Source organism: Panthera leo, chromosome F2 (genome assembly GCF_018350215.1).
Source record: "Panthera leo isolate Ple1 chromosome F2, P.leo_Ple1_pat1.1, whole genome shotgun sequence".
NCBI classification, from domain to species: Eukaryota; Metazoa; Chordata; class Mammalia; order Carnivora; family Felidae; genus Panthera; species Panthera leo.
Genome location: NC_056695.1, coordinates 18,677,714 through 18,692,282, shown reverse-complemented (window position 1 = coordinate 18,692,282; position 14,569 = coordinate 18,677,714). Strand labels below are relative to the sequence as shown.

Here is a 14,569-nt window from a genome sequence, read left to right as displayed (position 1 = left end):
CTGTAGAACTAAAATATCCTTCGATTCTATTTGTCAATTATACCTCAGTAAAGCTTGGAAAAAACAACTGCACGTAAACAATTTGAATCACATTACAATTTTTTTTTTATGGTTTGGTTTTTTGTTTGTTTTGTTTTTTTTTTGTTTTTGTTTTTGTTTTTTTGAGACAGAGAGAGACAGAGCATGAGCAGGGGAGGGGCAGAGAGAGAGGGAGACACAGAATCTGAAACAGGCTCCAGGCTCTGAGCTGTCAGCACAGAGCCCGACGCGGGGCTGGAACTCACAGACCATGAGATCATGACCTGAGCCGAAGTCGGACGCTTAACCGACTGAGCCACCCAGGCGCCCCATATTACAATTTTTTAATGAGTTACGTACACGTAAAATTAACAGTCTTCCTAAAGCCTACTTCTATTCATCTCAATCTTGCTTCAAAACACAAAGAATTTCAGAAAAGCATTCTAAAAAAACCAGACAAGTTTATTTTCATATACAATAAAAAGAATTTTTTAAATACTCATTAAGACAGAGATAACGACAATGTAATTATTTTTTTAAACAATTTAATTATCCTTTGACTTTAATCCTAAACTGCTCCGTTTCATCAAGGCACATGGGGTAGTTCTATGTTTTCTCAGTTAAAGTCATTATATTTCCGCATTAATGTCTCATACTAGAGAATTCTGATAGCACAGTCCAAAAGGCAAAACAGCCATGTCATCAATGTAGCTGCCAACTTTTCTCAAACTTACACTGGGCATCTTGTTCATTGACTTAGGGAGTCCCGTTTCAAGAGATAAAGAAGGACATTCCCTTAATCTTGCCTCCGTTGGTTTTGAGTTTCTCATTCTTACTTTACCAGAAAATGTTTGGCTATAATTTCCTAATTTCTGAATCTAGAATAAACACTCACTCAAACCCTGCGTTCTCAACCACCTGCTTTACCTTTAAATTTAGAGAAGCCGCGTAGTACCATTTCACTGAAACTAATGTTACCTAGATATGGTTAGGAAGAAGCATATAAATTTCCCAATTAAATGCAGCCCTACTATTTTGCTTAATCAACCTGTAAAACTTTTTGCCAAGAGTTCAAGAAAACATCCTACAAATTAAGCACCTTCTGAAGAAAAATTATATCCATGCTTTAAGACAAGTAGCATTACATTAATAACAAGGATACGTAAGATTATTTAAACTAATGGTGGCTAAGCTATACCAGGGACTTGGCTGGGTTTCGTTCATTCGTTTATTCACTTATTTAAGAAATACTTCTTTTTTTTTTTTTTTAATATATGAAATTTACTGTCAAATTGGTTTCCATACAACACCCAGTGCTCATCCCAAAAGGTGCCCTCCTCAATACCCATCACCCACCCTGCCCTCCCTCCCACCCCCCATCAACCCTCAAGAAATACTTCTTGATTGTCTATTACATGGCAGGTCCAGCCTCTGAGGAAATAGCAGAGACTAAGCAGCAAGACAGCTGTTCTCAAGGACTTTACAGTCTAATCTAGTGAAGGTGGCACCAAATAAATAAATAATGAAGAAAACACTAGCAAGAACTTTCTTGATAGAGAATGGCTGGGAGGCTACAGTGGATGGGGTGGTCAGAGAAGATATTTCTGAAAGAGAGATACTTAAGTGAGATCTAAAAGACACGAAGAATCTAGCCAAACAAAACTCAGACGGAAGAGCATCCTGGGAAGAAACAGGCAGGGCAAACGCCCTAAGAAGGAAATGCAAATGGTATAATCAAGGAACAGGAAAAAAAGACGTGGGGTGAGATGAGGTCAGAGAAGTAGGGAGGGGCTGGGTCATGCAGAAATCTGCAAGCCAGGATAAGGAGTTGCGATTGTATTCCGATGTATTCCGGGAAGCCAATGATAGCTTCAAGATAGGTAATAATGTGCTTTCATTTGCGTTACAAAGGTTGCTCTGGTGTCTGTATAGAGCATAAACTTTAGAGCAGTAAATGAGGACCTGGTGGGACCAGCCACTGTTAGCCAGGGAGGAGACGCTGGTTGACCGGACTAGGATAGATGGAGAGATGTGGGGAGGTTTTCATATGTTTTAAATGCAGAATCGGTAAGATTCCCTAATGGATTACATTTGGGAGGTTGAGGAAAAGAGAGGAACCAAGGTTAACTCCTAGCTTTTGAAATTAGGGAAACCAGTGGATGGGGAAAATTGGGGGAGGAGCACCATTAAGAGAAATCAGGAACTCTATTCCTTCCATGTTGAAAATCTTCACAACCATCACAAGTGAGATACCAAATAGGTAGGAAGGATGAGTCTATAATTCTGGGCTAGAGATTTCTGAGCAAGTCACGTGGAGGGGGTGGAACAGGAAGCCACAGGATTGAATCAAATCACTAAGGCAGAGTTGATAAATACGATAGAGCAAAGGGAGTGGAAAGCAGAAGCACGCAGCAGGCCAATATTTGACCAATAGAGTGTGATGTTACAAAAGGAAAGAGAAGAAAGTGTTTTAAGAAGGAGGAAGTGCTCATCTACTTCTTCTGCCGAGGAAACACATAAAACAAAGTGACCACGTGATTAGAAAACACAGAGGGGAATGATGACTTTGACAGGAGCAGCTTAGTGAAGCAGAGTGGGATGCTTAAAATTTAGATTTCAATTTTTATAGCTGTGAGTGTTGACGAAGTAAAGGGATGTCGACAGGACAGGGGCTGCAGGTATAATGAAGGAGAAAATCATTGCAGGTGAAGAGACTATGGGATTTACTGAGGAGATCCTGAGTTCCCAGGAGCACTGAGGAAAAGGTTGAGGCTATGAGACGGATAAATAATTTCTGAACTAGTACTTGTTTATCCCCTTACCTGTGTTTTCTTTTGCAATACACCAAAAGATTATCGAAAAGAAAAAACACCCGTTCTTGAATATTTCCAGAAGAGATTTTCAGTAAGACTCCACACATTAGCATTTCAGTGCAGGTATCGGTAATGTTGGATCCCTAGGTCAGAAAAAAATGCAGAGAAAGCCTGATTATTTAATAGAAACTTTGTGTGTGATTCTTTTTTTCCCTAAAAGTCTGTTTTTATTTTAAGATACAGTATATAGACAGGATAAAAGTTCAAACACTATAAATATTTATACACTGGGAATATAAATATTCCCTTCCAGACTCCTCCTCATCAGTGTCAGCAGCTACAACCACCTTTAAGAGATTGTGTGCCTCCTTTTAGCTATCTTACACATATGTGCATAAACATGGATGATACATGTCACCTGTGTGCTTTTAAAAGGAGATGATTTCAAATTGATTCATAACATTCACGTCCTGGGGCGCCTGGGTGGCTCAGTCGGTTAAGCATCTGACTTCGATTCAGGTCATGATCTCATGGTTCATGAGTTTGAGCCCCACATCAGGCTCTATGCAGATAGCTCAGAGCCTGGAGCCTGCTTCAGGTTCTGTGTCTCCCTCTCTCTCTGCCCTCCCCTACTCACACCTGTCTCTCTCTCTCAAAAATAAATAAACGTGAAAAAAAATTTTTTTAAAACCCCAAAAACATTCATGTCTCTACTACTCCTTTGCTCCTCCTCTCATTCCTTGGGGTGGGAAAAGAGCTCTGTGGACATATCATAAAGTAGATGAAATTCTTCAAATTTTTAGCACATCCCAATTTATATCTCCTCTCCTAGGATGGACAGGAAGAAAAAAGAAGAAATTAAAAGAAAAAAAAACCTTATTTAAACACAGCGACCTTCCATAGAGCCTTTTACCTTATGAAAGTTAGCATAGGCACACTCATTCATTAAATAAGCCTTCATTGAGTGCACACTAAGGTCATATGATTAGTGACAAAACTGAGTCTTAACACAAGGGCTAACCATTGAGAGGAGCCACAAGATGGACGGGGCCTGAATCATCAAAAGGACAAAGCTACCCACTAAAGTAGAATGCATGCATTGGCTTATTGTGTGAGCTGAACATAAACACCTATTTTGAGCCATTATAAATGTTGTAGTCTATTTGTTTCTACAACCTGAACTATCATAACAAATGCACCAAATTGGACAAAAAAGGAAAAAAAAAAGTTTTCAGTAGATATCTGTAAATTGTGCTCTTTAAAATGAGTATTTGTTTTAAATATGTCTGGTCTCCTTAAATCTGATGATAAATTTCTGATTCTTTTTAAACTGAATGCTTTAACTTTTACTTTTGATATTTAAAACTCAAAACATTAATTTTAAATTTCCTACTTCCACAATAATCAGTGATATAGTTTTTTCTCATTTATTGTAAAAAGTTTAATTACAATGACTACTCCTATCTATCAATAAGAGACTTTCCAAATGGGAAGTTAAGAGAATGTGATTATGTTGAGTGTCTATATTACAAACACATTTTGTTTTTGCTTTTATGTTTTATTTAAATTTTTTTTTGTTGTTTATTAAGCTTTTTATTTTAATTCTTGGATAGTTACTACACAGTGTTCTACTGGTTTCAGGTGTACAATACAGTGGTTCAGCAATTCCATACCTTACCCAGGGCTCACTGTGCAAGTGCATTCTTAACCCCCTTCACCTATTGCACCCCTCCCCTCTCCCACGTTCCCTCTGGCGACCATCAGTTACACAAACATTTTAAATTTTAGAAAGATCCCTTTCTTCTTTCCTTCCGCCATAAGGGTGGATATATAACTGAAGATCTATCAAAAATGTACACAGTCATATCCTTCAACACGTGATAATTAAGTAAAAACTGTCATCAAATAAGAACATAAATCCCAATTCCAGTAACAAATGATTTCTTATTTATACTAAATACCATCCCTACCTCAGGAAAAAAAAAATTAAGACAGAATGAAGACATTTAAAAATGTAAACAAGGAAACATCACTTTGATTCTTGCACAGGAACCTGTACAATGTTACGAAAGTGGCTATATTGATAGCAATTTCACAAAAGGTACAAAACGCTTCGCCTTAGACTATTTCATACAGTAGCCCAAGAAAGCCACACAAGGAAGTTATCTCATGAAAGGGTAACTGCAGATGTTATCCTCATTTGCATATTAACTAGTCTTCCAAATAAGCTCCCAAAATTAATATTGATGGATGCATTCCTATTTAACCAAAATCTTAACCTTTTATTTCCTGACTTGTTTGTGATTATCATCTTTATTAATGTATACAAGAAGAATTTAATGTAAATTTGAGCTAAGTATAATGGCTAGGGGCCATTTAGTCCAACCTCTTACACAGTCTCACAGGATATATTGTACCAGCTCTGAAGAACTCATGGGAACTAATGTGTAAAGTAAAACAGAAAGTGGATATATTATTCTTGATAATAAAAATAACTGATGTACACACTGAATGTTCCCATAAGTATGGCCAACGCAATCTTCCTTTGTAAATGTACCTATTTGGAAAGCTGTATCATAATCAGAAAGAATCTTTACACAAGTAACAAACTCACAACCAGACAATAACAGAGGAAAGGACATGATTTTTGCCCACCACTCCTAGTTTTACCACTGAGGAAACCCCTGCCTTTTCCCTGTTTCTGTCCTCCTGTGAACTGTCTGCATGTTATTTGAATTGTCCCATCAAATTCTTGTTCGTTTATATCTTTTGTCTTGTCAATGCCACAAAGACTTTCCAATGAAGTCGTGCTCCCCAGTTGAGAGAAACTGTCTCTAGTCCTGTGAACAGCAGAGTGAACTGAATAGCAGGGCCATGGTAGCTAATGAGCCAAACATTCTCATAGGTTAGGTTTTGGAGAGGCTGAGTACTCCCTGTCAGCAGCTGTACCTTTGATTTCTAATAAAAAGCTAATTTTACAGCAGGAAGCTCTCTCAGATGGTAGCATCAGACAAGTCAGAGGCATGCCTGGACTATTAGAGTAGGATGAAGGAAAGCTTTCAACAGCGCCTATAGGTGGAATTGGAATTGCTCATTTATGTACCAAGAGAATAGGAGGAGCATGGGAAGGAAGGGAGGGAGGAAGGAGGGAAGGGAAGGAAGGAGGAAAGGAGGGAGGGTGGGAGGGAAATTTTGGTAACTAGAATTAGAGCAGTTTGTAAGCAATGAGCTAGCACAATCTATCTACCACCTGGACAAGACCATCCACAGTCCATTTGTCGTTCTGTGTGCTGCCCTTGCTCTCTCTTCTCTGCTTTCGGTACTAACAAATCACACTTTTGAATGACTCCTTTGATTTTATAGCCATGTTCATGCCTTCAAACCACCGTAGAAAAGGATAATAGTATTTAATTTAAACAGAGTATTAACAGACAATATATGTAAAACTCCCAGCATGATGCCTAGCACATAAAAGGACTCAATAAAGGCTGGGACAATTATCATTGCTAGCTTTAAAGGTGATACTCTTCTGCAAGGGGACTTCACTGATTTCTGATCTCTGCTGTGGCTTACTCTATGTTGGATTTTTATGGTTTAACTTTTTGAAGACAATGTTATTTCTCTTATTCTCAGGTTAATGAGGGTGGACACATCTTGTTGCCTCAGAGAACACTGACCCTTGCTGACAAAAATGGCTGTCCAGCCTATTCTTAAACACTTCTTATAAAATGAAGTTCATTCCCTCAGAAGATAGGCAATTTATTGATTGAGTCACTCTAATTATTAGAAATATTTTTCTTATTGTAGAGCCAAACTCTAACCCTCTTTCTACTCACTGACTCTACTTTTGCTTCCTGGGAGTAGAGGGACACCCTCTTCATCATGATAGACCTGGCCCACCAATATCTGAACATAGCTAATATGTCCCTTCTGCCTTCCAAACTATAGAACATCATTGCTTTTGACCATTCATCCTATGGCTTGGTTTCAGAAACCTGCAAGATCCTGGAAGATCTTCTCTGGACCTTCTCCAGTTTGTCAGGGTCTCTCTTAATATGTAACATCTCCAGAAGTGAACACAACCATTCAGATATGAGCGGGCAAATAAATCATATAGATGCCAAAAGATCGTATTAGCACATTTATGGCAATCCCATCTTACAACTAATTCCAAGTGCCCCTATAGTACAAGCACCTATATCATTTTCCTCTATCCTCTACTTAAATAGTCTGACTTTTGAATCATTTAATCCAGATAGGTATCATAGCAAACTCCCAAACCTGTCGCTAATATACAAATACATTACGTATAAGTCATTACCATAAGTTCCCATTACCTCATAGCTCCTGATCAAATTTCAGAATAAGATTTAACTTCTTTGAGGTCTACACTTTTCTTTTTATTTTTTAAATTTTTTTTAACATTTATTTATTTTTGAGAGACAGAGAGAGACAGAGCATGAGCAGGGAAGGGCGGAGAGAGGGAGACACAGAATCTGAAGCAGGCTCCAGGCTCCGAGCGGTCAGCACAGAGCCCGACACGGGGCTAGAACTCACAAATCACAAGATCATGACCTAGGCTGAAGTCAGATGTTCAACCGACTGAGCCACCCACACCCCCCTGAGGTCAACACTTTTCATAAATAACCCAAAGTATCCGTTTAATTACCTATTAATGACATTTTATGGGGTAATGACATCAAGCCCAACCATCTTGTTATGCTCCAAAGTCCATCTCACAATATAAATATAATATCACTCATATTCTATTTTACTAAATCATATTGGGATGAGATGTCTTTAATATTTAATAGCAAGCTTTAAGAATCAGTACAGGGGCGGGGCGCCTGGGTGGCTCAGTCAGCTAAGCGTCCAACTTTCGCTCAGGTCATGATCTCGCAGTTTGTGGGTTTGAGCCCCACATCGGGCTCTGTCCTGACATCTCAGAGCCTGGATCCTGCTTCAGATCCTGTGTCTCCCTTCTCTCTCTGCCCCTCCTCCACTTGTGCTCTCTCTCTCTCTCTCTCTCTCAAAAATAAATAAACATTAAAAAAGAATTAGTACAGTATCTGCCTTTACCATCTTCTATCATAGTAATCTACTATCATCACATGAAATCTCTTCAGTGAATAATTACTTAATTCCCAGAGAAGTGCTTATGTACTTAAAGGAATCTATGTCAAATGTATACATTTGTCTAACAAACTCATTCTAAAAGAAAGGTTTATAGCATTTCTCTTTATACCATCTGTATCTCTTAGATAATAATAATAAAAAAAAAACCTGATGCTCTTGATTTACCATGATTGAATCTGTGCATTATTTCTTTTTTTTTAATTTTTTAATGTTTTATTTTATATTTGAGAGAGTAGGAGACAAAGACAGAGAGCAAGCAGGGGAGGTGCAGAGAGATGGAGACAGAATCCGAAGCAGGCTCCAGGCTCTGAGCTATCAGCACAGAGACTGATGTGGGGTTCGAACTCATGAGCAGTGAGATCATAATCTGAGCCAAAGTCAGATGCTTAACTGAGCCAATTAGGCGCTCCAAATCTGTGCATTATTTCTGTGACTATAGCAGCTAGAAATCATTAAGAATTTTTCAACTACAGGTACATATGATATTGTCAATATTCAAGAAAATTTGGCCAAGTGTATATATACAGTCTCCCGTATAGTCATGATATGTTTCTCACTTCAAATCCATCCCACCTACAAGTAGACACTTAATATATGTCTCTTTCTAAAATGATGTGGCATTTTCCCCCTCACATACATGATAAATCTGCCTTTCTCTGTAGTAAAAAAAAAAAAATCTCATGACTTCACCTTTAAAGCAAATGGAATTTATGGTATTTTGAAATTATGTGTAATTTTTTTTTCATTTACCTAGAAATACCAGGAGAGCTTCCGGGGTTAGGGATAAAGAAGCCAAGCTACAAAACTCACAGGAGAAATTGAAATAAAGTACGGCTATGAGCATCAGACTGCTAGGTAAGAGTCAAGAGCACAAGAGTCTATCAAAATGACAATGTCAGACAAGTGAACTAGAAAATAAAAAATGTGGAAGCAATAAAACAAGCCAGGCATATCGTCAGAAGAGAGCAAAGCCTCTAGGGCACTGATCTCAAATTTTAGAGTTTGGGGGACACACTTGATGGGCTTCTTAAAATCCTCAGGTTCCCTGGCACTACTCTCAGAGATTGAACCTGAGTGAATCTGGCGTGGGTCCCAAACCATTCCAACAAATGCTGACGCATGTGGTATTCTCTCGACACTCTAAGCAAAAGTGCTTTGGAGGCTTTGAGTACCTGAGTCCAGGTGCTCAAGCGCACAGTATAGCAAGCCTGCTGACATGGAGATAAAGGTGAGCACAGGTCTCTGCCCAGGTCACAGTTACACCTGTGATGTATTTCATCACTGGTGAATATTCATTATAAACCTGCATAATGTTACATGACCTGTTAGTATTTTATCTTTTATCTAGCATTACTGATGCCAACTTTTAAATCTAGATGTCTATTTTTTGACAAATCCATATTTAGTCATTGAACAGCCATGTACGATAAATGCTTTTCTCTAGATGAATGCTAAAGTCAGGTTTTCAACATTTCTACAACATGCCAGGCAATGTGTTAAACACTTTTCTCCTGGTATCAATCTGTAGCAAGTTGGCTTCTCTGTTCCTGAAGTTTTACAAAGACAGAGAGAGAGAGAGAGAGAGAGAGAGAGAGAGAGAGAGAGAAGGGGAGAAGGGGAGGAAGGGAGGAAGGGAGGAAGGGAGGAGAGGAGGAAGGGACGAAAGGAGGAAGGAATGAACGGGGAGGGAGGGTGGGAAAGATGTACACTTAATTAAATCAGCTTTGTACACTGTTTCATAGGTCATCATGTAGATGTTTGAAGGCAGAAAATTATTTTATTGTGAAAAAAAGCTGAAAAAGTCTAACTATAGAAATACTGTTACAAAGCCTGAATTTCATGTGACTGTGAAAAAAGTACCGCCCATGAAAATAAGCTACTTTAACAGTACAGTGCTATATCACAGTCATAAACTAATATTTGAGAGGTAAGGTGTAAAAGAATTATTTTTAAAAAGTAAGAGGGCTTGCATAAATCATTAATTTGAACTACTTTAAAGCCATTACACATATTATAATATGTATATGTACAAATTAATGCAGATACTTTTAAATAATGTGTTTACCCATACTATTCAGAGTTCTGTTGTCTTAGCAATCCCTTAAAAAAAACTAAACAAAATAATGTACTTTTATCATCTAGATGATTTATCGTTTTTAATGTGCATTTCCACTTAGGAAGCTACATTTGTCATGTAAAATCATGCTTTCGATGAATTGTGTCTATAGAATTAAATACAGCAAAACCCTAGCAATGAAGTTACATGGATGGTTCTAACCCTGACTGCTTTTATTAGATCAGGAAAGGAAAGGTGGCTGACGGTTCAAGGTGAGAAGTAACCATAAGTGAATACCTGTGACCAGGGGTGGGAGTCTACTCATCTCGTCCTTCTCATTCCAAAAGCTTCTCTCTTTCTACTCCAACCTGTGGTAACTTACCTCATCCTTTGTCCTTCACCATGGCCCCCAACAGTGCAAAAGTGAAATACAGTGAGGGAAGCCCACCCGCATCTGCCCTTAGACAAAAGAAACAGAACCTGCACTATGGAAACCCCTTCACAAAGACTGAATTTCAAACAACTCTACAGTGCTCAACTCTAATATGAGGAAGTAAAAACTCCCCCATGGTATACATTTGAGAACCATAAGCCAAAACTGGATGCTAAAGAGGATAAGAGATCATCAAAGAAGCATAAAAATGAAACAAATAACAGAACCGGGTCAGAATCACTGCCACTATCCAAAAGGGCCAAAAGTATTAAAAAATAGTGAGAAGCCACTGATAATGAATACATAACTATCATATAATTATATCTGCATTTAATTACCACCCAACCCACTATGCATCAGACACTGCCCTAGATGCTGTAAACTCAGACCTTGAGACATGACCTCTGTTCCCAAGAAGCCCATATACTAGTGGAAGAAACAGATATGCAAACACAGAATTAAATGCAGTGTGATCACTGCAATCACCACACATTAATAAAATGCGAGTTGGTGTGAGTTAACAGTGATGATTATCAGGGAGAGCTGTATGTTTATGATTATGTATGTTTATAATTAATTTTATAGTTCATTCCATGTTGTGGTTTTAGGCTTCAATCATTCTTCACTGTCAACTTGATGGAGTACACTATTTAAATACCACTTTCCAATATGGTGAAGAGATCAGTCTGAAACGGATAGAACAAACAATGACTTAAGTCATTAAGAGCAGGACCTGGAGGCAATCTGTGTCCGCAACATTGCTCACCAATGGCTCCCCTTCTCAACGTGTGTGCCTCATGGTACAAGAACCAGCAAGAAAATAATAACAATTCAGAATCTAATGTGTTAAAAGTTGAATAATTTTGATTCTACAATTTGAGGTATATAATCAGCTGTCAATTAGATAGCCAGCATACATGAAAAACTATTAAATGTCAAAGCACCATTAAAGAATTTGATGTGTAAATAGGATGAATTTTCATAGGTGGGCACTTGTTAGATGCCAAAGCATGCTTTCAGAAAATGACAAGAGCCAGAAAAGACAGAAGCATGTACATTTATTTTATGGCTCCTTTTCTAATTGCTAGTGTTTCTTCAAACGTTAAAATCATGACTTATGAAACACTGCAATAATAAAACAATCCCTATCCTCTGAATAAACGCAATAAAAATATTATCACTAAACTGTTATCTGGACCGTTTGAAAGCATAAATCTTTTCATGTTAACAAGTTCTCTTAATATGTTATATAAGGGTTCATTACTGATTCTTTGCAGCAATGAGGTGGCAAAAACCATTATAAAATGAAACTATTCATAATTATCTGACCCAATCATCGGCTCTCCCTGCTTAACACCAGAGTCTACCTCATTCATCATGTCAACTAAATGTTGAATGTCAGTATCAGAAAAACACAGACTGCAGAGAGAAGGGCATAAACTTAGCAAAGATGAAAGATGACAGGAGGGCTTGAAACTTCCCCAATCATATGCAAAGCACTGACAGATGATAATTTAGCAGAGCTAGACCCATTCATGGTGGAAGAAAAGAAAAGTGACAAGAATGACAACTAGATGGGTGTTTCAAAAGAGAGTGGTTTCAACATCAAAGGAGTGTCTTGAGAAAATTAATGAAGCATTTGAATATTCTTTCAAAAACTCTTTTAAAAATACTAGAAAAGTTAAACATTAAGTGAAGACTATCACATCATGTAATCACATAATGTCGTAAGATGTATTCCCCCACCCCTCAAGAGTCAGCATTTGATTCACTCTTTCTGAGATACAGTTTATTAACAGAAGTTATTAGCCAAATTATGTCATATATATTAGATAAAACAAATTAATAACATAAACTTTCATTTAACCAAAATGAAGTCCCAATCAGACGTCCCCCTCACTCCCACTTAGGAAATTCTGCTCCCCTTTCTACGTAGATTCACTTTCAATGGTCTTTTTCCCAAACCACTTATCCTTAAGAATCAAGTCTGCTTCAAGACAGTAGACAAATGTGTATCTACGAAATCACCTTACAGAGAAGATGAAAGAAACAGGTCTCATCACAACCTCTGTTAGACTCACACTCATAAAATAAGAGAACATGACTTGAAGTCAATACACTGTCAGACACAAACTTAGTCAAACGTAAAGCAGCAACAGGTGATTTTAAAATGGTCTTGTACCATTATATTTCTCCATGTAAAAAGGTAATCAAGAGGTGTCAAATTTCTATTCTGATTGTTTTTACTTCCTAAAACACAATAATTATTTTGATCTTATTTTTCCCAACACCTTCATATATTAATAATTCTCCCCCTTATCTTTTAATATATATTTTTTTCAGATTTAAGAGATCTATCCCAAACAGGCCTATGAAGAATGTAAAGCTAAACTACCAAATGACATAATGCTGATTGATACTCCCTTGTTGACAAAGTCCATTTTGACTCCAAAGATTACAGTGATCATTACACTATCAATCAGTCAAAAAGCCCACCAACATCAAGAACGGTTCTGTTCTATGGAATGAATCAGTGGCTCTGCTTAAACAGCTAATAAACTTCCTTCCCAACCACACTGATCACTGTCCTACAATTACTTTCAGTAGAATATCCCGTGGAATGTTTTGAATGTAAGATAAGACATAAAACTGAGATATAATAAATTATGCTAATAAAAGGTAATTAAATATGAACAATTAACCCACAGATCTTCTGTGGTGTCTGTCACTACATAAATGCTGACAAAAACCTAATTTTTATAATCAATTTACTTAAAAAAAATTTTAATGTTTATTTTTGACAGAAAGAGAGAGAGATTTGTGTGTATGTGTGTGTGAGAGAGAGAGAAAGAGAGCAGGGTTGGGGCAAAGAGACAGGGAGACAGAAAATCCAAAGCGGGCTCTGCACTGACAGCAGCAAGCCAGATGTGGGGCTCAAATTTACGAAACCAGGAGATCATGACCTGAGCTGAAGTTGGATGCTCAGCAAACTGAGCCACCCAGGTGCCCCATACAATCAATTTATTTTTAAAGGGCAAGCAACCAACTTAATCTAGATAATAATTTTAATTTTTTAAAACAAATTTTGTGTAATGTTTATTTAATTATTTTGAGAGAGAGAGAGCATGAGCTGGGGAGAGACGGAGAGAGAAGGAGAGAGAGAATCCCAAACAGGCTCCACACTGTCAGCACAGAGCCCAACATGGGGCTCAATCCCATGAACTGTGAGATCATGACCTGAGCTACAATCAGGAGTCCGATGCTTAACCAACTGAGCCACCCAGGTGCCCCACAAATTAGCTACATTTTTATCTGATGGGTATAAATAATATTACATGGTGCCAAGGAATATAGGCTTTAGAACCAGTCTGTTTATTTTCGTACTAAACTTTGCCATCCGTTAGTCATAAGAACTTGAGTAAGTTATATAGCCTCATTTTGAAAATCTGTGTAATGGGGATTATAATACCTCAGCAAACTATTTAAGACTCACCAAGATTGCATACAATGGAAGATCAGCATTTCCTCAAAAGTAAAGTGGGTGACTGGCAATCAAGGACCTCTGTCCTCCCCTAAGCAAATTTAGCCAGGCAAGTTAGAGGAATCCTAGATCTTGATCTTGAATCTTGAGTGACATAATATAAGGGTGGAAAAAATTATTAGAGCCTATCCATTTTAGCTAAGGCATTGAAGGTCCTGCCTGACAGCTTTGGCTGCCTAGAGACCCTTGAGAATATAGCTTTTCTTTTGATCCTGTGAATGACCCCATATCCTTTAAATTAATTTTTCTTTTAGTTTCTGTTGCTTGGAACTATCTAACCTTAACTGGAGTGATATAACACCTTCAGTAGACAGGTGCATATATTAGACAAACGGGAATTTCTCAAGGGTAAAACCCTACCACTGAACCAGAGCTTTAAAATACTACTTATTTGCATAGCATTTTACAGTAGTCAAAGCACTTCCACTTATTTCATTTGACTCTTGCACTAACCCACACGGCACTAACCTCTCTCATGAGAGGTTTGATGCATTATCCCCAAACCAAGGGTTAGAGTCCAGTCTAACAGTGAACAACAACCAGGTCTTTTCACTCTGTCATCTGATTTGGGA

At 37.8% G+C, this 14,569-nt stretch overlaps 1 protein-coding gene across 1 annotated transcript in view; it reads right to left on the bottom strand.

Moving 5' to 3' along the window:
• Positions 1-14,569, bottom strand: part of PREX2 (phosphatidylinositol-3,4,5-trisphosphate dependent Rac exchange factor 2) — a 287,036-nt gene that overhangs the window by 185,766 nt on the left and 86,701 nt on the right. Inside the window, exon 7 of the mRNA XM_042923563.1 lies at positions 2,841-2,974. Coding sequence (XP_042779497.1) covers positions 2,841-2,974 — 134 coding nt within the window. The remainder of the gene's footprint in view (positions 1-2,840; positions 2,975-14,569) is intronic.